Here is a 25,688-nt window from a genome sequence, read left to right on the forward strand (position 1 = left end):
GAAAGAAGAGACATATAAAGAGAGAAGAGAATTTTGTAATGTAGATTGTCCTCTCCTAACAGGGGGGATTGTTCCTCATAATAGGATTCCCTCCTAAACGTGTACAGCAGAACCATTCACATTGACAAACCCCACATTAATTATGGGGTTTGAGGAAGTTTGCAAAGGAAGTTGCTCTGCAGATGTGGAAGACTGACATGGGACTGTATTGTGTGCTATGGCACACAGTTGGGTAACTTCATGGAAATGCCTATTCTTCATCTGTCCTCATCATTTTCATACTGTCCCTCATCGGTGAAGGTGATGCTCTCAAAATTGTTTTTCTCCTTGTGATAATACTGACTCGGCTTTAGTGGAGATAATTCATTTCTGGGTATAAGTATAAAATGCAATCAATATTTTAAATTTTGCTGAACTTTATTTCAAGTTCTGTTTCTTTATATATTAGAGGTTAATTGAATGTCTTGTTCCTTTGATCTTAAACTGTATTTGCATGGCTGGTAAATTAAGCTTGTTGTCTGTTCTAAATTTTTGTGGGCTTTTTTTTATGCAGAAAAAAGTCACGTTAAATGGTTTCTTGGACACACTCATGTCAGACCCTCCCCCTCAGTGTCTGGTCTGGCTGCCCCTTCTGCACCGGCTGGCAAATGTAGAAAATGGTGAGTAGTTACTACTAAGCTAAGGCAATTGCTTTAATCATTGAAATTAAGTGATCAAGTCTATAGTAATTAAGCCAAAATCATTGTTTTAGGGAAGTCTGCGTAGATGTTCTGAGCTTCGTTTAGGACAGAACTAACCAGTCTGCCTAATCAATAACGCCTTAGAGGTACACTGCAACATTAAGACTGTCAGTTCTGAAACCTTATTTGTCTACCTCTGAGTTACAAGTCAGATGTGGCTTAAAGACTTGAAACCACAGAAGAATCTCAGCAAGGAATGTGATGTTTTCTACTACTTGTTTTGGGTCTGAATTTCCAGTATTGGTTTATATTGGCATTGTCTACTTCTTCCTAGACACTCAGCCAGGAACAGATGGAAGAGAAGGGAAAAAATTAGATGAGAGAAACTTACTCACTAATCTTTCGTCATGTGTTTCAAATTACAAGCTTTCATTGGTTGTAATTATGTCAAAAGTAAAAGCAATATGAACTTTTATAATGTGCTTTTGATAAGGGCAAGTGTTTCTAGGATAAAAGTAGTTAATGTTGATATGCCCAAGTTAAATGTAAAATACAGAACAAGAGTTAAAAAATTAAACATGGAACAATTCAGTGCATCTTTCTAATCTTTAGATGTTCTTATTTATTATTCAATTTAAATCTGAGATTTCTCCAGATTTAAATAGAAAATAATTTATCCCATATCTCTTCCTAGAATCTTAATGTCTACACATTTCCTTAATATATATTGGAGGCAAAAATTAGCTTAATCTCAAATTCCCATTCAGAACTTTTAGCATCTGCCTTTATCAGCTCTCTAAGTTAAAAGTTATAAATTTACCTTGCTGTGCTCAGGGAGGAGATTTAAAGAATGAATTAACTATGGTCTCTGTAGTCACTGCCAAGCATAAACCTGTTTTTTATGTTTCCTGCTCATCTGCAGAAGCAGAGAGCAATCAAGGTCCAGCTCATACAACCCAAGTTCGTATTACGGTTCGTGGCTCCAGAACTAGTCATCCTGCGATCATAAAATTGTGATTTCACTCCTCTAGCCCAGAATTTCCTGTTGCAGGAAATTAGTCTCGTAGGCTCCGTCCCAGAACAGTTGTCTGGAAACTCAGGTTTCCTTCAGCCTTTCCCAAAAGCCAGAGGAGGGAGGAGGCTAGGATGCATGTTCAGAAGGCAGTACCTCCAGAACAGATTTTACAGTTTGCTTCTTATCTTCATGTGCTCTTTTTGGCATTCTTTTCCCTGGCTAGTTTGCCAGAGAATAACTTTGCAAAAGGCAAGACTTGTTGCCGTCGTTGTTTACTATCGTCAGCTCATAGCATATAGACAGTTACTTGGATTTGATCATTCATTAGCTTTATATTTCAACTATTTTACCTTTCCTGCTTTAATATTCAAATTTTCTGCCAAAGACAGTTGTATTTCCTGAGCTGTCTGAATGAGAACTGCATTTAGATAATTTGCACATCTCTTTGGGCCCTATTCATCTGCCTCTTAAAAAAGAAAAAAAAATCTGTTTGTTAAAGGGAGGCAATGTCACTCATTAACCAAGCCCAGTAAGTACTTGTTTTTTTTGTAAAAAAGTAATTCAATTCTCTCATCCACTTTTTCTACTCTCCCTCCATTTCTCTTTCTTTTTCCTTCTTCTCATTTCCCATTTCTCTAACACTTGGTCTCTCCCCACTGGAGAGGCAGCTGTGCTCATCCCTCGTGCTTCTGAGTCTTCCAGTGAGCTGTGCTGGTCTCCTGGAGACAGAGCACTTTGGGGGAACGGTGGGGGACGGGGGGCCAGTCTGCGTGGTTTACATTCTTGTAGTATAAGAGATGGGAGAAGATAGAACAAATGGCATTACAGAAATTTGTTGTTAAAAGAACACCTATCCTCCATCCCTTTTCATTTCTTCCACCTCCACACATATGCTTAAAATGGGCAATGAGACTGCAGGAATAAACATAATGCTTCTCTCGGCTAAAATGACTGTCATCTCAAATCGTGGCACACGGCAGAAAAAAATGCAATCCCATTGGGCTGTATTCTTCCTTCTTCCGGCTCATACTTTGGTTTTCTTGTTTGTTCTTCACTTACTGTCCCCTTAGTCTTCCATCCGGTTGAGTGTTCCTACTGCCACAGTGAGAGCATGATGGGGTTTCGCTACCGATGCCAACAGTGTCACAATTACCAGCTCTGTCAGGACTGCTTCTGGAGAGGTCATGCCAGCGGTTCCCATAGCAACCAGCACCAAATGAAAGAGTACACATCATGGGTAAGGCAAAGCCCAGGCAATACTTAAAGTTGCATGTGTGAGTGTTACCCAGAATGCAAGGGAATGTCAAGGATGGTGACAGTATTAAGGAGCAATTTTAACCTGAAGTCTAGCATCCCTTCCACCCCACCCCAATCTCACTGGGATCTCTTACTTATTGTATCTGAACCCTGTACAACTTCCCATAACTTACAATATAGGAAGACTCAAACTATGTTACTTCTCAAAAAATAGACAATTCAGTACTGATTTAGATAACAACTGAACAGCAAGCACCATTTAGGACATAATCTCATTTTCACAGTAAGTTAAGATTCTTTTCAACTTTTGTTTGTTTGTTTGTTTTCTGTCATTTTTTGTATTTTATGGGAATTGCTTACAAATGATTGCTAGGTTCTTTTTTCTTAGATTCTGGAATTCTTTTAAGTGCCTGACTGGAAAACCAGGAAAAGATGTGTGAGCATGTGGGCTTAATGGTGCTGTTCCATTTTACTTCTTTGGAAGAGGGGGATATTGGGGCAATATTAGCAAATCATCTTTTCATGAATAGTGCATGTGAGCAACTTGCTAAAGGTAACCTGTGAGTGTCTGTCCCTGTGATGGGCATATTCTCAGCAGCGCATGGCCCTGGGTCTATGAAAAGATTGGACTCCATGAGCCTGCTGTTCCAGTGGTTTACACTTCGCTGACCCCTGCCTCAGTTAAAGTCAAAGGTCGGTCCCTGAGATGTTGTTTCATGCTCTGTGACAACATCGCTCTGTGTGCAGGTGGCTCCGTGAGGCACACCATCAGCCCTGCCAACTCCTCTTTAAATAATTCTTCCTCGAGAGCATGCAAGTTTTTTTTTTGAGGTTTTTATTTTCTATAGTCTAATGTATTTCAATTCAACATATAGTCTTTAAAAGTAACTTCTTTTTCCTTTATTTTAAAAAAGAATATCTTCAGAATATACACTTCAAATAGGGATGGTCTTTCTAAGAATGACTATTGGGAACTGATATTCAGTGTGAAAATATTAATAGTTTAGTGCCTGTCAGATTCTGAGCTCAAGTGACAGTTCTTCTCTAAGCCATCCTATACCGAGGGCTGCATGCCAGTTGTAAGGCCACTGTCACTGTTGGTCATGTCATATGCTGAGGATAAATATATTGACACAGATGATGAGACACAATTTAGTACAGAAGATAGAAGAAAGAAGTTTCTATTTTCTTATTGTCAACATATTACCAATTTTCAAGCTTGTTCTATCCCAGATTCTGGAGAGCTGGTATCAGAAGACTAATCATGTTGGTTGTTTTATGTAAATGCTGAAATCAGATAAGAGACCTCTTTCTTAGGGATTGAGAACTCTAAAATTACTTGGCAGGGCAATGTCTTTTCAAAGTCAGATTAGAGTCCCCAAGAAGATGAAGGGGCCCCAATGTTTATGGGGTAAAGAGCTTTATTCTGTTACTGTCTTATGTGTTCCAAGAGATACACCTAGTCAAACCACAGTGGAACTTCCTGGACAATGTTCCTACTACTTAACTTTTAAATAATGAGGACAAAAGTCACATCATTATATTGCCAATTATGGGCTCTATGTATAAAAGAAAGTGAAACAATTATAAATGGCTTCTCATGGAGAAGAAAATTTGGGGTGAAGATTTATTATATGTGGTAAATTATTTTTGATAATTTTTGGCTATGAAACTTTAAGGTAAACATTCCACTGATCTAAATGAAATACAGGTAGCACACTCTCTGAAAAGAAAATGAATTTTAAATTCTCAAGACTCAAATTGAAGCTGCGCTTTTAGTTAGATGCATTCCGCCCCACCTGAATCATCTTACACCTGGATTCCTGCAAAACCTCTTGTTTATTAAGACGGATCAATCCTTCTAGAATCAGGTCTGATGCTGTCACCTCCATGATTTAAACTCTTCATTGTCTCCCCCTGCATTCAAGATAAAGACCACAGCCCTTGATGTAACCTATAAGGGCTTTAATGACCTGTGTCTGGCTCTCCTCTTCTTCCTCCATCTGGAATTACCTTCCCAGTCCCCTGAGTATTTGTCTAAAGGACTCCTGCTGACCTGGTAAGTCCCAGCTCAGATCCTCCCATTCATCACAGCATTCGCTAACACTAAGCAGCAGGAGGCAGGCACCTCGTTGGCTTGTTTACCAGTGAGGAGAGTCCCTGACTTGGAGTAGATACTCAAAGAGGAGTTCCTGAATGAGTGAATGAATGAATGGTTATCTACTATGACAGCAAATCATCTGATAAAATGTTACATAAATGTTAGTTGTTATCACCTCTGTCTTCTTCTTTCCAGAAATCGCCCGCTAAGAAGCTAACTAATGCGTTAAGCAAGTCCCTGAGCTGCGCTTCCAGCCGTGAGCCTTTGCACCCCATGTTCCCGGACCAGCCTGAGAAGCCACTCAACTTGGCCCACATCGTGTGAGTACCTGTGCCCTCCACACTAAGAGACATCTCTCTTCATTGATACATGTCTGAGTCCACACAAAAGCAAATCTCATCAGTTGTCAGGGACCAAGCTTTAAAATGTAATTAAAAAAAAAAAACAGTGAATGTAATGCCATTACAATATTTTGTTGTAGAGTAAGGTATGCAGCACTAATGTAACTCACCTAGGGATAAAAAAGCATAGTTCTGAAATGTGGGTGTTAGTGGAGTTCACTCATTAGAAGTTAGCAATCAATAGAATTAGTGTGGTATGAAATTTTTAAAGCACATTTTACCTTAGCATCATATGTGCTTCGAGTCCCAAATACAAAAGCCCTTTGTTTTATTTTTCTGCAGAGCCGGTCATCTTAAAGATGGCAGCAAACCTGGAAATTATTGTTGTTTTATCCCAAGCTACATAACTTCAGAAAAATCATGGCTTGTGCTAGGGAATATTAAAGAGGGGGATTGGTGGGAATATTTATCAGAACATTTAAAAAACAGACCAAAAAATATTCCTCCAAAGTAGGTGTGAGTTTGGTGGAAACAGGGGCCTGAGTCTGGGCCTGGGCACAGTGCTCCCACCTGCCCTTCCTCCTCCCATACCACTGGAGCCTCTCTCTGGCCTTGGTAGCCAAGAAAACAGAGAAGGAGGGTGTTTTTCTCAGATGTTGTCTTGGGCTCCAAAAAAGAAAGAAGCCCGTTTCCTATTTCTAAGCACAGTAAGGAATTCCATAGCCACGGGTGCCTCAGCAAGCCTCTAGAATGGGTGGTTTTCCCTCCTCATAGACTGCCTTTCACTTGCAAGTTCAGTAGGACCTGTGGCACTGCAGAGCCTGCGTTGACATGTTGACATGTTGGCATCAAGAGGTGGGCTGATCAGACCTACCAGCATTAGGAATTCACCAATGCCAAGTTCATGATTCAGGCGGTTCAGAACATGACCCATCAGTAGCACCGTGGTGAGCCTGAGACCCTTATGAAAGCAGTAACTCTTTCATCTGATGGATCCAAGCAAATACCATCAAATGATTTGTGCTGTGGCATGTCTGTGAACTTTGTATAAACCCTACAGGGCTTTGTTTGGTTCGGTCCCAAGAGGCTGTGAGGGCTCACTGTCCTCACTAACACACAGTCTGGAGGCTCCTGTTGCTGGCATAGGCGAGGCATCCAAAAACTAACGTAAACTGAATCTGTAGAATGTAGTTCACTATTTTTGGAAATTTTGCTCCTAAAAATAAGCCTTCAGATTAACCAGGGGTAAATAAATACAGAGTGTTCCAAAGGGCTAACCACTTTCGGAAAATGACTTTATATGAGCTGTTCTTATTTAAGGTCTCACTCAACTTTCCTTCTCATAGCCAGAGACAATCACTAAACTGCTAACGAATGAACTAAATGAAATGAGGGCAAGTCTGTGCTCTCTGTGCTTTGCCACATAGTCACTTTCTACCAGACCTGCCAGGAGTTTCACCCCTGAGTGTGGCATTCAGCCAGAGCTGCTGGATATGAGGAAGAGAGATGGGATACGAATGGCCTGGCTCTAACAGCTTTGCAGCAGAACAGAATTAGGATGCTGCTTCCCAGCTCAAGAAAGAATTAGGAGATGAGGCAGTGTGAAGTCGAAGTCAGTTTCACAGTCAGTCACACTGAAGTATCACCTTGCACGGGGACTTGTACACAAGTTGGCTCAGGATTGAGGTTGGGGAGGGTGTTATTTCATTGGCCGTATAAAAATTTTTTAACTTTATAGTGGCAATACGATCTGATGCATTATTCACTCAACTAAATGAGAGTAATATCTACACAGTTTGGGTTCCATGGAGAGTTTCAGGATTTCCTTAAAATTCTACGCCAAATATGCCCTTTTTTTCTGAGAAATGGTCTATATATTGAAATGGATTCTCAAAACATCCCTTGAATCAAGTAGCGATCTATCCTCACTGCTCATATATTTTTCCAGGGTGAATGTTTTAATTTAAAAATTGTGAAAAATATTTAACTACTGAAATAACATATAAGAAATTCTGGATGCAGAATGTTCAGTCTATATTAGAACAGAATTTTTTTTTCTATTTTTGACTTTAGACATTTTTCTCCCTATTTGTTATTTAAATGTTAATGCCCTAAATAGGCATCAGTGTCTTATTTTCATTATTTTTTTTTGGATGGGGATACCTAAGGTTTCTAATTTTAAAATATGCTGTTCATTTAGCTCTTCTAAATTATCACAGGCACATGCTGGCCACTTCAGTGGGTGACATTTTGGTATCTTGGCTTTTGTACTTAGCTATCATATTGCTTGTAAATGTTACCACCGTGATTAACAGTCTCTATTCTATTCAATTCTTTGCTGCCCAAAGTGATACCTGGTAAGTAGATTAATAGTCCCCAGTGTACTTATAAAGATTTGTCATCATAATTATAAGTGCTTATGAGATACAAAACTAGTTTAAAACTAATTCTTCCTTGAGCCGAACACTTTCAGTTTGTAAGAAGAATGCCAGTTTTGTAAAAAATGCCTTCTGCAAAGATGTCATTCAGGAAGAAATTCTTACACTAGGCCCCTGTGGCTTTATCTCATGGAGCTATTTCTTTTTTATAAGAGTAAATATGTTTAAAATTCCCAGTGAGACCTATTTATTAGATAAGGTAAGTGGCCACTTGTTTATGGAGGAAATAGGAACTTGAATCCTTTTGAAAGTCAACATTTGGTCCCAAGGGTAGCCATTCTGTGTCCCAAGTTCAGCATTTTTATAATGAACTTTAAATCTGAAGCTATTTACTAATAAACTACAATTTTCAGCTTTGCGGTGACCAGGTTTAATAAAGTAAATTTACCCAGCTAGTTAAAAAACATTCTAAATCTACTTTTCTCCTTGCCTAGAGATAAAACAAGATGGGAAATTTTTTTAAAAAGACAAAAGAAATGTTGGTCAAGTTGGTTTTTTTCAACTTTTGCAAAGCTACAATGTAAGATATTTCCTTTCATTCTGTTTACTGTTTTAAAGTCTGAAATACCTGACTTTTGAAATTCACAGAGGGCATTTGTATAAAATTAGCATCCTTCTTATAAAGTGAACCCAGTCCATTCAAGGCAAAATTAGTTTTAAACTAGCCTCAGGTAATAAAGCTACTTCCTAACCCTGGCTGGTGTGGCTCAGTAGATCGAGCACCAGCCTGTGAACCAAAGGATTGCTGGTTCTATTCCCAGTCTGGGCACATGCCTGGGTTGCAGGCCCGGTCCCCAGTAGAGGGTACTGGGGATACGTGATAGGCGACCACACACTGATGTTTCTCTCCCTCCATTCTCCCTCCATTCCCCTCTCTCTAAAAATAAATAAATAAAATCTTTTTTAAAGGCTACATTCTAGATTAGCAATGCAAAACACCAAGATTGTTTTCAGAATTTTGGCTAATATATTTACAGTTGATGAAATAGTGAACCTGCTGTTTTGACCTCATCTGACAAACAGTGTGTCAACAAATTCTCAGAACACAATTGAGCCCCAGGTACTGGGAACCAAAGTTTTAATGAGTTTTTGTATATAGTGCTGACATTTTAAAACCTGCATAGCATAATTCATTTCCATTAAAGAAATTGCAGTAAACAAGTCTACCTTTTTCCTAGAATCTCTTTATTGTAGAATACAAGCTAACTCTGATTCCCTAGGATAAAGAATTAACTCATTACAAATTCGGCTCTTGATCAAGCCAACGCCATAGACTCTATGGGCTACTGTGATTAATGTTTCATCTACAAATAATTCTATACTGTCAAACTCAAGTAGATAATTACAGTGAAATCAGAATTTCTTCTGACTCAGAATGATACCCTGCCTCACCCCCCACCTTTTGAATTGCCAATCCCGTCTCAATTTCCCATGGATTGTCTTACCATGGACCTAAAGTCAGACTAAAAACTGCATGGAGATGAGAGAGGGGTCACAGCTCTGTTGTTTTGCCTGGACTAAGACATTAGTGATGGGGCAAAAATGACAAGGTGACATGTAGAATAACACAGGGAATGACAGACCGGTTGCAGTTCATATTTAGGCTCATGGACAGTTTTGAGGAATGTTCAACCTATTATTCTCTCTCATCACATGAAAAAAAGTGAAGTTTATGAGTGAAGCCTCGCACCATGTGCCCTATTATCCGGGCCATCCAATAACAGGAAGTCAGTAAATACTTTGTGCTGTTTAATCACATCTTCATTTACAACAACGAGCAAGTAAAGTACAAGATAATTTTGTAGCTGGGTCCTTCCAGGCTGGACGTGTCAGGGGAGGGTCATTTTCGTGGGAAACACAGGAAGAAGTTTCCAAGCCTTCAGAGATCTTCCTTTTTGCAAAAAGATGTAGGTTCTAAACATTATCAATTTTCAGAGCTTCTCCCTTTAGAAGGTAGTAAACATAAGGCTGCCTCAAAATCCTCACCGAAGCCCAGAGCTCTTGGATCAACACACTGTGGTGTCTGGGATCTTCCTCATCATGTTTACTTGAGATCCTGTGTTCTCCAAGAAATGTAACTTTATGGACATGGACGATAGTGAGGTGATTGCCGAGGGGAGGGGGATAGAAGGGGACTAAATGGTAATGGAACAAAATACAATGAATATTAAATTTTAAAAATGTAACTTTAAAGCACTCAAAGAATGTAATTGAAAAATGTAAAATTTTGTGTTGATCCTGAGTTAAGATAGACCTCTGGTCTTCCCACCCCCTCCCCTCAAGAGTGGTAGCTAGATTTTAACCTGTGACTTCTACTTGTTTTAACTTCCCATCCATACTGTACTTTGTTTTAGGCCACCCAGACCTGTAACCAGCATGAATGACACCCTGTTCTCCCACTCTGTCCCCTCCTCAGGAAGTCCTTTTATTACCAGGAGGTAAGTTCCAATCCTATTGTATAATAAGCCCATGGTTTGGTAATGAGCCTTGATTTTGTGATGAGAAAAATATTCTAGTGTAAACCAAGACTGGAAGCCTATTGTTAGAAACTAGTTAAGTAAATATCTGTTGCATGTTTTCAATTTCACTCATTTGGATACCTTGAAAGAGGAAGAGGATAGCTTCAGGGATTAAAGTCCTTTCTGGAAACTTGCATTTATAGTGCATCCATTGTAAGAATATAGAATTTGTTTATATTTTACTACTGACATACATGCATTCTCTTCACTGAGAAAGTCGATTCCCTAACACTTAGAAAGGTCCATGTAAGCCAGGAAATTGGAATTTCAAGATGCGATGGATAATTAGGATGTACACTCTGAAACATCTCTCAGCTCAAAGCTCCAGATATAAAACCCTCTTCTTGGTGAACCTTGTAGATCCTGAGGCTAGAGACTGAAGACCAAACTTGGAAATGTAGTTTCCACATAAGTCATTTCATGGATAATAACAAGGACTTAAACAAAAGGTGGATTATGTATCATCTTTTTTAACAAGATCCATTCCCACTGGGAGCAAAGAACAGGTGAATCCAGTACTTCTTTTAGAGCCAGCATTACAAATATGCAGGCAGGGTCAAGAGTTGCTCATTTGATCAAATATCACAAATAAAGCACCAGAGAATTATTTTATAAATACAAGGAGAAGGCTCACAGGAAAGCAGAGACAAAGGTAAGGATAATGGGAGTGAGTAATCGAACCCACGATTTTCAAATGCCTTTCATAGGAAAACAAAATACAGCCTCCTGCTTTACAAAATGAACGTAATCAGTCTTTTCCCTGAAGAGGTCTCTGAGATAGCAATTTCACTGTAATATCCAGGTATGTTCTAGTGAGGATTTGAAGGCAGGGAGACTTGGAGCACTACTGTTTTTTGCTCCGTGTTCCTGTACTTGCCCATCAGCAGGAACCCATGATGAAGATGTTCCCCATAATTGTAATGAGCAGAATAAATGGAATGTGCATGGTGTTTCCTTCCTGTAAATTAAGCAAGTCTGTATTTAATGAGTGGAAATGAAGACACAGCCGAACTACAGAAGCCCCACAGTGAAATCATGTGGTTAGGCCCTCGGTGTGTTTCTTTTCAAAACCATCAGCAAATTCAACCATCTTTTCTAAAACAAAATCTTAAGCCGTAAAGTTGATAAGAGACATGGGCCTGTGCATCTGCCTAGAGAAAATCCTGCATGATGTTAAGAAAGTTGTTGAGCATTTATTAGGAAGCTCTGCATTCTGCAACTGTCAAGCAGAGACAGACTCCATCCTTACTGAAGGTCATTTTATATCATTTCAGCTCGGACGGTGCTTATGGTGGATGCGTCTAGATGGATAACATGGCTTCCTCCACTCTAAAATATTCCTCTAATACTTTGAGCTGTTCTGGTTCCTCCAGGGTGCATGGTACCTATTAACCCAAAATATGATAATTTCCCTTTTTTCCCATTTTCAGTCCTTTTGAAATGCTCCCTGTGAACCACAGACACATTGTTTAAAGTTTGCAGTTGATCCTGTCACCTTGGAGATTGGTCTCTGGTTTCTGTTTTAAGGGTGCTGTTCAATAAAGCTGTGTACACTGAACTTCTTTCCTCCATGAGTGGGCCTTGCTATGTCTGTGGGAGATTTTAATGAGGTCTCATTGTTTGACTCCCTCAGGTTACCTGAGGGGATGAGTGCATCCAGCCCTGTGGCTGAGGAGCATTCGCTCATAAAGCTGTATGTAACTCAGCTTGACCACTGCACACGGTCAGTATCCCAGCCCCGAATCACTAATCACAGTGGCAGCTCCATAGCTAGACTGCTGGTCATTCTCTTCCATCACTAAAGTCCTTGTTGTGCGTCTCAGGGGAGACAGAGGTCTTCTGGGCTTTCATGAGACTCCATTGAGAACTTCCAACTTCAGCTGGACCCTCAGCTCCTTCCTCTCTTTTCCACTTATTTTATTGCTCTTGGCCTCATACCAGTATATATGAGATGCATAGCTATGAAGAGGACAAGCTGGATTTTCTTCTTTTCTTCTTTGCGAGACCCAGATGGTAATTTCTTAGACTCTTGAATGAGAGAGCCTCTTGGAACCATCATTAGCACTAACTGGGTGAGGCCAGGATGATGTCACATGGCTAGACCGTATTGCAGTAAAAGACTTGAGGACTTAACACCTTTCTGCCCCACTGGGCCTGAGCCATGTTCTCCCCAAGGCAGAGCAGTCTGATTCCTATTGAAGCAGCAATTTCTAAACAAATATCATACTATGATTGCTTCATTTCTATCGTTTGATAATGCTAAGTTGTGATCTACTGTTTGTTTCTTAACCATGTTCAGACACTAAAATTGAAGGAAACCCATAGCGCCAAATGTAGGCATAAGTTAAAGGTCGTATACTTCCTATGATTGAAACTGAGCCAAATAAATGTAACCTGGAGCCCTGCCCTCACTCCTGCTCCACACCAACTTCCCCTTTTAAAGTGGGATAAAACCTAAACAAGCCAGGAATGTGCTGATTGGTGTTAAGAAAGCAGAGAAGTTTGCCGTGCAGATATTTTATGTAGCCTGAGTTATCAGTCTTTTGTGACAAATCTTAGAAAGATAAAGCAGAATGAGGACGAGCTGAAATCATTACTCCAGAAGTCTCATCATAAACTCCCAGCATTGCTCACCTACAGCCCTTTACACGCACACCACTTTGATCTTCACAGGGCACTAGGGTGTATCTTTGAAGTCTTTTGACATCCTAGTAATCTGACTCACACAGATTTACGAGGGTATAACTCTGGTTACCACCACCATTTGCTGCATCCTCTTTTCTTATATCCATCTCCAATTATATACATGATTCGCTTTTCCCTTACTTAAAAGAAAAGAGGGAATTCTCAAAGGCACTCTCCCTTAACCCCTTGAAGTCTAGTGTGTGTGTGTGTGTGTGTGTGTGTATGTGTGTGTGTGTGTGTGTGTGTGTTGTTCGATGCTGGTTAGCAATTAGATAGAATGTTGGTCAAATAACAATTCATGGACTAATTCACCTCATTCATTATCTTAATCATAACTTTATCCCTAAACCTAGATTGTTTTCTTAGAAATTTATAGGGACAGGGTGGCTGGGTCAATAGAAATCTATCATTACCACTAGAAAAAGAGCTCCAAGAGCTATGTGTAGTGGAGCAGTGATATTATCCGAGCTTCAGAAATACATCCTGTCACTGCTGCAAATATTACCGCAAGCGCTGATGCAAAGCCAGGTCCGAAAGGCCGGTTCTTGCCGCACTGTCCCTAGTGCTGTGCCTCTGAGAATCTGCCATCTTCGCAGGTTTTCACAGATATTTCAATAGATTTCTATAATGAAAGCCACTCAGAAAAGGAATCAGGTTGGCTATGATGTATAGCACCTGGCAAGATCTTATCACTCTTCCAAATGTTAGAATTGCTTCACTCATAGAGTATGTTGAACACAATACGGTGTTTTCTGGTTTGTCAAAATAACATTTGATTAATTTCTTACTATTTTATTAGGCTCAGTAGTGCATGTGGGGAAGGCACACCACACACCCCAAGTGCTTCCCAGACCCTGATCCTTAACAGTGGAACAGCCTTTGTGAGTTATTTTTGTTGATTGACTAGTTGGTAGAGAGGCTAATTACTATGTCTTTTTCAGTTTTTTCAAACACTTTGCTTAAACAAAGATTCTTTACCTAACAACCCAGATTATTAATCTGACTTAAAATGTTCAAACTAAATTTTAAGTATTTGTGCTTTGGTAGTCAAAGTGGAAAGAAATAGAATTGAGGTACAGAATTCAGCCTTTGATTTGAAAATCAAAGTTTTCTTTATGGTTAATTTTTTCTAATATTAGAGCCCATCTTTTTGAGTAAGAAAAGTAGAAATTTATAAGTCAACATCATAACACAGATAAACATACATCAACTACCCTGAGGATTTCTTTTTTCTTTTTTTATTTTTACAGAGAGGGAGAAAGAAAGGGAGAGAGACATCGATTCATAAGAAATACATCAGTTAGTTGCCTCTCACACACCCCTACTGGGGACCTGGCCAACATCCCAGGCATGTGCCCTGACTGGGAATTGAACCAGTGACCCTTCAGTTCACAGGCCAGCACTCAATCCACTGAGCCATGCCAGCCAGGGCTACCCTGAGGATTTCTTCACTCTTTTCACACTTTCTGGGCATGTTGTCTGAAATTTTATGAAATTTGAAATAATCACTCTCTGCTGCTATTTCTTTATTCCATGTCAACCCAGAGCTGCATTCATATGCTAGGGTTCTTTTTCAAACTTGAAATAAGCCCGTCTTTACACCGAACTCTGCTTTCTACACTAAAATGTTAGAGCATAATTAAAACTGCTGCCCCCTCTCTTCTTCATGTCAACAACTCATATTCCCTTATTAGAGTTGCTTTAGTTGGTATCTGTGCATGCTCTGTACCCAGCACACTTTTCCAGAGGCTCTCTTGGTGAAAATACAATGTTGTGGTTTGATGATGTCTGGAGGAAAGCACAGTAAACGTAGCAAATCCAACGAAAGGGTTCTTAGTATTTCTTCCATGGCATCTGCTTAAGATGGTTTGACTTTCGTGCCAGCTTGAACTGACAGCAATTAATTACCCCACGGAGACACTAAACTACTTTTTATGCTTGTTTGTTGATCTGCATATGGCAGATATTTTAGGTTTCAGATCAAAGATATTGAAAGCTAGAATAGGAAAGGGAAAAACAATTTATCAAGATATTATCTCTTAACAAAACTGATTTATAGTCTCTTCTATTAGGCCCAAACTGTGTTACTTACAACAAGCAGCAAAATTTTATTCACACTGATAGTTATTTAAGGACAGCCAACTTTACAAGTTACTCTTCACAAATCCAAACACCACACAACTTTATCAATTATTTGAAATCAATAAAAATGAAGATATATGTTTTTAGTTTGCCATGGCTCAGTATCATGTTCCTGTTGACCCCTGCATTCACGATCATTGCACGTGACGTGACTTATTTCTGTAGTACTGTTGCTCAGTGAGATAGCATCCGACTTTCATTTAAACCCATTTGTTTTCATGTTCAATAAAAGAAAAATGTCTTTGACCAGGGCTAAAATAGTAATCCAACATAAACAGAGATTTCAGCAAAAGCCCAGGGAGCTTTTATGTGTAATTTTGTTATCTTAGAACTCACCAAAAATGTTTGCACTTAAGCATAACTGGCGTCAGTTGTCAACCTTCAAAACTAAAGGGCGAATTTAAATAAATAAATATGAAATATTTTTAAATTTCTCCATCCTTCCAGAACTATTGCATCCGTGCATGTGTGTATGTGAAAATGTTTGGCGAGAAGGGCATTTATCTTTATATATCCTATTTTATAAAGTTCTAGAAAGGAATTGGTGAGAAAAATAGAGGCTGTGACCTTGTCTTACCCTCAGGGGTAAAAATGTACACCACAGTCATTACTGATAATAATGTGAAGCGGTGTGCTTATACATGGGCATGGGCCTGGTAAAAAACATGACAACAAGAAAAAACATACATATGCATACAATTTTAGAGATGGCAGCCTTGCTTCTCCTTGGGACTCAGAAAAGATTTATCACCCATGGTCAAGGGGAGTCCCAAGTAGTTCCCGTTTCAGAGCTTAAAAGGAAGGGTGCGTTTTGATGGGAAGGCCGGGCGTATAGAAGACTCAGAAGCTTTTAGAACTAGATGTATGCACAAGTACTCATTTCTTGGTAAGAACATCCGTTCCAGTGTGCCTGATCCCAAAGTCCACAATGAATTAGACAAGTCACCCAAATTCTCCAAGCTAACTGCCAAGCTGCAAAATAAAGTTTAAAAATCTAAATTAGTTTATGAAATATGAGCATACATTGCTTTGAAGAGATCATAGTTAACAATACATTATCACTGTTTTCACAACTCAGGAGAAAATTTCTTTCACTTTGCCCCCTTTTTTCAAGCTCCTTAGGAGCTGCAAAAGAAGTTCTGGTGAAGATACTTCACATGAAAACTCTTTATAGACACAAGTTTTAAGTGAAACCTGCTTCCCCATCAACTCTCTAAATTCCTAATCTATTTCATTTTGAAAGAGTGGTTGGTTTTTGTTTTTGTTTTTCTCATGCATTTGACTTCCTCTGTACGTGGTCCTATTTTTGGCTTTCCAGAAATAAGTCATGAGGAGCAGAATTTAAGGCTAGTTTTTGGAAGTGCAAAAACTATGTGGACATGGAGTGCCAAAACCCAGAAGTACTTCTGGCACTGGAAACTGCAAGCTGTAGCACAATAAAATAAATGGTTGATTTCCACAAACTCATAAATGCAGACAGCACTATCCCTATATTTTCCAAGAAAACTGAATCCCAAGAATTCATGTGTGAAGGGAAAGGAACATGAAAGGACTTAAACCAATACTGGCAAGAGCCAATGCAGAGAACATGACAACAAAAGGAGAGATGTGTGTACAGAGACAACTGCTCATCCTCTTGAGGGACAAAGGGACTTGGGGAGAAGAAAAAGAAGAGAAGAGATAGATGAATGAAGTAGAGGAAGGAGAGAGGGGCCCAAAGAGTTGGAAAGAAAGAAAGAATAAGGACACCAAAGGAAAATCTGGGCAACTGCTCGCTTCTGGCCCCAGCCCTTGCACCATACAGATACCGGCACGGCCCCTCCAGTGCTGGACTTAGCCAGTGGCCAAGTGGTGGGACAGTCCTTCTGGGCTTCATTGACACATCACTGTCCTCTCATAAGTTTCACCAGAGTAATTTGCAACAAACACATCCTCTGATAGATCCTCCTCTGTTTCTTCTCTCTACTGGTCTTTTCTTCTTGTGCATAAAATACTGGGAGTTGTACCCATGCAATTATAATTAAGCTTTCGATTTATAAAATATCACCACAATTTCTGGGAGTCAAGGGGCAGAAAAGCATAACAAGGCAGGGAAATACTTTAATTTGGAGGGAAGAGTCACTGACTTGTCACACAGTGTGTTGAGTGGTTTTGTAAGAATCTGAAATCACTCGTAAAGAAGGTACAGCAATCTTGAGTTACAAGAAAGGATGTTGGGGTTGGTAACTGGGCAGCAAGGAGACTGTAGTTACTGGATAATGGACATGCTTCAAGAGACAAGGTTTGCAGTGCTACTTTGGTGGGATGATGGGAAAACTCCAACTATGATGGCTTTCAAGTGGCTACTGGGCCCTGAGGGACAGCTTTCATAGTCTTAGATGGTAGAGATCAGTACGGTGAAAGAAACTTCTATAAGTTCATCAGGAAAGTGGATTCTCCTAGAATATTAATATTTCATTTTTAAAGTCAACATTGTGTGCAACTGTACTTTTTAAGTATAGCGACACTTTGTGTAACGGGATTCCTTCAAAGTGGGGAAAAATCTTTGCATTCAACAAACTCAAGTGCCTACTCTCTGCCAGCTTCTTTACAGACCAAATTTGATTTTACATTTACCAGAAGCTTCACTACTTAAGGAATCTTGAAGTATAGAACAAGAATTCCAAATACAGTGTGCACAATTCTAATATGGTGTTCATTTATAAATTTTTATTGTTTGTGTTTCATGGTCTAAAAGAGTGATACTTTGTAATAAAACCTCAAAGCTTGCAATTAAAATTTTTAAAGTTTTAACTACTTTACAAGCCATACATATATATGATTTAGAACTTGAAAGGAGGGGGAAATACCACCATTTCAAGCCCATTAATTAAAAGCTTGTTACTCCAACAAGGTCAGACAGTTAATTTTGCGTTCTCCATGAAGGGGTGGGGTGGGGGACAGAATAGATTTAAGTACACCTGTGTTGCAGGAAAAATTCTTAACCTACAAAGAGAGGAAACTCTCTTTAAATGAATCACAACTACATATGTAATACCAAAAATTAATACCACATTTCCCAAGGAAGCATGAGGATTTATGACAGTACATCTTGGATGACTCTGGCTTGGCTGCACTTCATTATCAGTTATATTTCTGTCTGTCTTTCAATAAAACTACATTTTAAACTTATAAAGCTGTCATTTAAATTACTAAATGAGTGTACCTCATAATGAATCTAAAAATGGTAAGAATTTGCTATATTGATGGGATTCAGTGTACCCATTATAGACACAAGGAATATGAATGTGTATTTATAAGGCTCAAGGGTTTATTCCTCAGTGTGTCTGAAAGTTTTCTTTGCAGTTTCACAGCCAAGGTTAAGTGACTTGTGCTTAAAGTAGTAAAGCGTTTTTAATAAGACAGCAATCTCAAACTAGGTCATCTGCAAGTCTCTATTCAACATAGAGTGTTGGAGAATATAGGGAAGACTGGAGAGATCAATTTCTTGACCTACATATAGAGGCTGACAGGATTGCATGAACCATTGGACTGTTTACGTGATCGTCGATAATGAACATTGAATGAATTTGTCCCTGTGTCTAGGTGTAATACAATCTATTTGTCGAGCACATAGCAGAGGTCAAATCTGGGATTGTGGCAGCTTGTGTAATTATAATTGTGGTTCCTGGGCCAGGTTTCCACTCCTAGTTCAACTCTTTGGAAATCTGAAAACATCTTAAACATTTCAAAATAATAAGAGAGCTGTCCAAATGGAGCTTGGATCTAGACTTGGGCGTTTCTGTTGCCAGTTCTATTCTCGAATGCATTGCCGTGTTTACGCTCTTCTTGGCTTTCCCATCTTATTAACTAGCTCTCCTCCCAAGGACAGTGAAGTAGAGCAGAACAAACTGCTGGCTAGGGCTGTTCCAGCTTTTCTGAAGGGCAAAGGGTAAGTTAAAGCCAGAGTGTACCGGAACCCTGAGTTAACCAAACTAAAAATGGAGATTTCTTTTGTCAACATGCTTTGTGTGTGAAGGGCCATCTTTGATTTTGTGAAAGCAGCTCCATTATAACCCTATTAACAGCACCAAGTAGTTATTTTGAGTAGAAACATCTGTGATTTTATTTGCTTTCCCTGATTTACTGTTTTTTAAATGACTAAGCTTCAGATTTGATTTTCCAAAAGTTACCTAATCTTTGCTTGCCGTGCATTTAACGTACAGTTGAATTTGTTGGTGTTAGTGGTGTGAAGAATGCAAATCTGTTTTCTTTTAAGTTACTTTACCTACAGAGAAGATAAAGTCTGTATTTTTGAAGTTAGTGATATGCAAATGTGAATTCCATTGCTTGGATCTGGCTTGTGTTTTTTATAGAGCAGCGCTTATCTTCCCTTCATTTGCTTGGTTTTCCAAATGCCTTTTTACCACAAGCACATTCCTACCTGTTCTGCTTCTTTCTGTCCACCGCTCCTAACACCACCCTTTCTTTCCTCCCACCCTGTTTCAGGATTCAGTACAGCCTCAGTGTGGCAGACAGGCTAGCTGATGAACATGTGCTCATCGGGTTGTATGTCAACATGCTCCGGAACAGCCCTTCATGGTTAGTGCAGGTTTGGCTGCTTGACTGTCCATGGAGAGGGGATAGTCTCATCTCTTGACAAGCAGCCTCAGCAAGGGGCAAGGACAGTGGATGCCAGGGGTGTCACTGAGGCACTTCTTAACTGATTCAATTAAAATTTCTTTCGTAACATTATCAATCGTTTGGATATTTCCCATTAATGTGCCATACAATTCATACCCTTGTTTATAACTTAGCTGCAGGGATAACTTGTGTAAGTGGGCACCATGCTAAGCATTAGCATTCAGGTGGATGCAGGTCGGTGGGTCCCACAGTTGGCTCTTTGTTACAAGTGCTATGCCAAATGACCGCAAAAGGGTGATGCAAGAATAATTTGTCTTATTCCCAGAGCATGTATGTTTCTGCTGATTTGGAGAACAATGCTCCATTCACTTATGATAGAGGTGGAAAAGAAGAAAAGCTCTGAAATGGGATCGTACCCTGGAAATCATTTCCTTAACAAAGATTGTCTTGTAACTTTTACTTACAAATATTTCTGGGTAGCCATTCTGATAAAGCCTGTTCTCAAGTCCCAGAATAGGCAAAGCTTACTTTCAGATGTGTTAAATGTGTGGATTCATGCCCTGGCTGGTGTAGCTCAGTGGATTGAGTGTGGGCCTCTGATTCTAACAACCGCAGTTTGATTCCCAGTCAGGGCACATGCCTGGGTTGCAGGCCAGTTCCCAGCAGGGGACGCATGAGAGGCAACCACACATTGATGTTTCTCTCCCTCTCTTCTTCCCTTCCCCTTTAAAGATAAATAAATAAGAATCTTTTAAAATAAATAAATAAATGTGTAGATTCAGATAGCCCTATGTATTGGGATAAAGGCATCCATAAAGTTTTTCTCTCTCCAGTTTGTGACATAGGAAATTCCTGCCATTGGTTACTTGGTGCTTTAATAATAAATATACATTTGCAATTTAAATGACAATAAATGAACAGACTATATAAATTTCATATATTTCAGGCTAGTTTAGACCACTGTTTTACAAATACGTTTAGCAAACCAGTTCCTTAGAAATATTTCAGTTTTGCTTAATAACTCTAATTCTCTGAATTAAGGGCCCGTGGCTTTTTTTTTTTTTTTTTTGCAGTTATAACGATTAAGTGAGCCACTGGGTTAAACTGCCTTTAAAATAGCTGGTCCCCCTGATCACTATATTTCACAGAAAGCGTACCTTCAACCCTCAGTGCTCATCGCCCTCACGACTCAGTGTTGTGAGCCACTTCTTCGTTTCTAGAACATTCCTCCCTTGATTATTTCCAAAGTTGTTTTCTATCCCTGCTTCTGATGCCTTAGAATTATTTTTTTTGCATAATTAGTACACTAGATGATTTTAGGTGGTTCGCTAGTGAACATTTATTTGTTACCTATTTATCTTAATTTGTGCATTTTTTAAATATAACCAGCATACTAGTTCAATTTTATATTATTTTCCACTCTTTCAAGAAATAAAAATGGACTCTTCTGCTAAGCCCATCTCTTTGTTCAGATTTTCTTAAACTTGTAGATCAAACAGTTCCTCTTCTTTCTTACAAGTGGAAAGAGTGATTGCTTTAATCTTATTCCCAATGAGTTTGGTTCCACAATATTATATGGTGGCTAAAACAATAAAACTAAAAATACTGAATTACAAAAAAAAAAAGTATGAGTACTCTTTAAAGAAAAATGCAGTCAATATAGATTTAATCATGTCCGAACACAATGATGTGATCTCACACCATGTCCTCTCCCCCATAATTCTAAGCATACTCTGGTTATTTCTATTACTTTTCTTTGACCTTTTCTTAATTAAAGTTATAACACAGAAATCTCCAAAGAGGAAAGCTCAGAGTTTGTCACTAGCAGCCCTCTTCCCTACTCAAGTGATTAGTCACATTGACATGATGGTCACTTAAGACCGTAAAACTGTCTCAGCAGAGACACCTTACATCTACTTGATGAAAACTCGGTGTGATTTGTATTTTGAAAACAAAGCAGAATTCAAGGCTGATCCATGAAGCAGACTCCATTTCAATGTCTGCTGCCCTCCATATTTCTCATAGCTTTTTTCTGTCCTTATAAAATTCCAAGTCACCCTTCAAATTTCTCATTTTTCCTTCACTTTCCTTTCTGTTTAGTTAGATCCTAACTGTTCCCCACACCAGCCACGTTATGTAAGTAATGTGGTGCTCCCTCACCTTCTTTGTCTTCATTAGAGCTATAATCTTTACCATCACTCAACCGTGGTGAGGTGTGTAATGCTAATAATCATAAGAGCTACCTTTTTAAAGCACTTGCCTTTGTGCTAAGCACTGTGTTAAAAGCTTTATGTAATATTACATAAGTTACATAATAATACACAAGTTACATAACTCTACATAAGTAATGTATAAATACATAAATCAACTACATAATTATTCACATAATTTCCCCTAGTCCTTCAAGCAAGCCTGTAGAGTAATTACGATCATCCCCTTTTTATAGATCAGTAAAGGTATCAATCATGAGTGTGACATGACTCTCCCCTAGTCACATGGCTGCTAAACAGTGGAGCAGGGATTTGGTCATTAGCCCCTTGATCCAAGTTCATAACCACTAGGCATAGTGCCTCTTATAAAACTTATATAAATGTATACCCTCCAGGAAGCTTCCATGGACACTCCCCCACACTGCATCCGCCATGGATTTATTTGAAATTGCTCCAAATATTGAGCTATCAAAAAATTTAAAAGTTACTTTTTTCTATTTTCTGTGTGTTGTGATTTCTCATTTTGATGGTAAGCTTCAAAGGGGCAAGAGTTTTTTCTTCGCTCTCTTGTATCTCATCACAGCAGCCAGAATATGAATGAACTTTACATTTATGAAGAGTGTCAAACATTGCAGAGCCCTTAGCTTGCCTGTCAAAGCCCTGAGAGTTTAGATAATACTATTTCCATTTCACTGATAAGAACACGAAAGCTCCAAGACATTAAGTGACCCACCCAAGGTCACCTGCTAGCAAGGGCTTGCACACAGGTCCTAACAGCTGTTCTTGGTTAAACGGTTTATTTTCATAATCATTCATACATGCTCCTGATTCAGTCTGTCTGGGGCCTTCTACCTCAGATTAATGGGGAAAGCGACTCATTTGTAAATAGTTAATGGTTGTAAATAGCTGCTAAGTTAATGTAAAATTAATTAAATGATCAAATTAATTAAAATTATTTATGAATATTTGTAAATCGCTGCTAAATTAAAGAATCGCTTCTGTGTTATTGTTGGTTCTGATGCCAGAGAAGCCAAATAAACAAACCGTAGCTCAAGGGAGAATTATTGCCGTCTTCCTAATTCAGTGAAGTTTTAAAAACCTCAATGTTTTTAATCACCTTCTCCAACTGGGGGGAAGGGGTATCAAAATGCCATACAATGGGGGCTTCCTCTGCCTTTTTCTAAAGCTACCAAATGCCTGGGCTTGCTAGTGGTTTATAAGGACTGACTGTGGCAGGCAGACCAAAGGATCGGAAACCGGCCCAGAACTTCTAACTCTTATTATAATTGTATACTTGATACTTATCATTCAAAACCTGCTGGTATATTTCTCTCTGGAAAGGCTTCCCTTGTAAGGGACAGAGGGCCATGATTAAAGGTTACAGTCTATATTTTGATGTCATGATCAATTGCTGTCACTAGTTAGACCCCTGATCTCATTATTCACGTTAAAATTTCTTCTGCTTATAGTTTTTTATCAAGTATAAGAAATTGCACACTTTATGCCTACTTCTAGGATACACGTATGAGGTCTAAAGTTTTATTGGCTCATCCACTTGAAACACTGTAATAGATTCCTCCCCAGTTAGTTTACATCCCAGACCCTGGAAGCCTGTGTGTGATCTGGGCCTTGCCTGCCCACCTCCCGGCCACAGCCGTCAAGGGTTCTTCCACTCCGTCCCAGTGCCTGGTCACATCAGCTTCTGATCAGTTCCTAAAGACAGTTCCTAAACTGCCTCAAGATCATGACCCTAGTTCTTTCCTGTGCCTAGAACATTCTTCCCCACTTACCCCTGCCCTCTCTGGTCACATACACATCACTGCCTCCTGCTCTGGCTTCAAATCTCAGATGAAAGGCACCTCCTCAGTCAGGTCTCCTGTATTAGTCTCTGTTATGGCATATTATTTATTTCATTCTTACCATAAATTCAAACACTGGTTGATTGATTGGTTGGTTCTTTGGTTGGTTGGTTGGTTTACTATCTCTCTTCTACTTTATGGGGCAGAGACCCTCTCTGACTTGCCCACCCCCCCCATCCCTGACACCTTGCATGGTGCCTGGCACGTAGTAGGTGCCCAGTACACATCTGCTGATGTTGCAGAATGTGCTCAAGGGATAAGACTCCCTCTCACACCAAGCACAACTGTTAGGAGTCCTCAGAACATCTTTTCTATTAGTAAAATAAATATCTGTATTATTTAAAATATCAACTACTATAAATAAGCCCTTAAATCAAACATCTAGTATAAAGTATTAAGCTGGACATAGAGAGAGGTGGTAAATGTGAATAAAGACAAGCACCAGCAATTTACTGGCCTGAGAAAAGCAAATTAATAGGGCAAAATTTTTTAAAAAGTGAAACTGGGCAAGAACTAAAACCTTTTTTCATGCTCTCAGGTCTCTTTCATTTTGTATTGGTTTGCTAGGGTTACTATATCAAAATACCACCAACTGTGTGGCTTGAACAACAGAAATTTGTTTCTCACAGTTCTGGAGGCTCGAAGTCCAGGACCAAGGAGCCAGCAGGGTCGATGTCTCCTGAAGCCCCTCCCCTCAGCCTGCAGATGGCTGCTTTCCCCTGTGTCCGCGTGTGGTCTCGTCTCTGCGCATGCACATCCCCAGCTCTCTTCCTCTTTGATAAAGACACCAGTCTTGTTGGATTAGGGCCCTGTCATTACGGACTCACCTAACCCAAATCACCTCTTTAAAAAAATCACCAACCACATGAATTCTCAAGAGACACAATTAAGTCCAACACCGAGTTCACTGAATCGTGTGCCTTTAATATGTTTAATGTGTAGGCTATGATTTGATTGACCCTTTTCCCTAAATGTTGTTGATTTTGAAAAATATACATTTATTGCAACCTGTTGAGCAAAAAAAGAAATTACCTACACCAACTGACAGTGTGTCTTTTATATGAGTTTCCATTTCCTTGTTAATACTCCTTCCTTCAGTGAAATCGTTAGGAACTTTAGTTATAGAATGAGACTTCTGAGAAAGGTATTTACTTAGAATGCTAGAACTATAAATGTGAAGAATATCACATATCTGCATTGGTTGTCTTGTCCCCACAGATGTTTTCTCAGCATAATCAGATGACAAATGGATTTTAAGATGTGTTCCCTTCCCTGTTGTGGAGTCTAATACATTTTAGTTTCCATGGAAAATGAGAGTGGCACTACCCAGCTGATGAGGTTATAGGTGTAGATTAGCCAGTGCAGTAGTGGGCACATGGGATTGACTCCGTGTTAGTTCCTCCCTTCATTTTGACTCTAACTGAAAGCATCTCAAGAGTTAGATTTCAGCCCTGGCTGATGTGGCTCAGTTGGTTGGAGCATCATCCCATACACCAAAAGGTTAGGGGTTCGATTGCTGTTTGGGGCATGTATAAGAGGCAATCAATCCATATTTCTCACGTTGATGTTTTTTCTCCCACATCAATGTTTCTCTCTCTTTCTCTCTCTCCCCTCCTTTCCCTCTAAAATTAATAAACACGTACTTTTTAAAGTCAGATTTTAAAATTCTATTTTGTAAAATCTGTCCATTATAAATAGGGTACAAAGAAACTGAGAGCTCATGTACGTTCATCAGTCTTGTTGAATGGATGAACTTCAGAGTATGCTCTCTTCAAATGTGCTAAAATAAGGAATTCAGGATGGGACATGGTCTCATAT

The 25,688-nt window shown here is 39.3% G+C and overlaps 1 protein-coding gene across 8 annotated transcripts in view; it reads left to right on the forward strand.

Annotated features, from left to right (window-relative positions):
- DTNA (dystrobrevin alpha) overlaps positions 1-25,688 on the forward strand; it is a 197,861-nt gene that overhangs the window by 125,520 nt on the left and 46,653 nt on the right. For 6 of the 8 annotated variants that reach the window (XM_037154482.2, XM_037154480.2, XM_037154485.2 and 3 more), the window contains exons 7-10: positions 554-659; positions 2,766-2,932; positions 5,249-5,373; positions 10,187-10,270. In XM_037154482.2, coding sequence (XP_037010377.2) covers positions 554-659; positions 2,766-2,932; positions 5,249-5,373; positions 10,187-10,270 — 482 coding nt within the window. Of the gene's footprint in view, positions 1-553; positions 660-2,765; positions 2,933-5,248; positions 5,374-10,186; positions 10,271-11,625; positions 11,910-11,984; positions 12,075-19,031; positions 19,110-19,666; positions 19,760-25,688 lie in introns of those variants that run through there. The other 2 variants (XM_037154491.2, XM_037154490.2) reach the window with 2 other exon arrangements.

Source organism: Artibeus jamaicensis, unplaced genomic scaffold (genome assembly GCF_021234435.1).
Source record: "Artibeus jamaicensis isolate MK-2021 breed Jamaican fruit bat unplaced genomic scaffold, CSHL_Jam_final contig_354, whole genome shotgun sequence".
In the NCBI taxonomy this organism is placed as follows: Eukaryota; Metazoa; Chordata; class Mammalia; order Chiroptera; family Phyllostomidae; genus Artibeus; species Artibeus jamaicensis.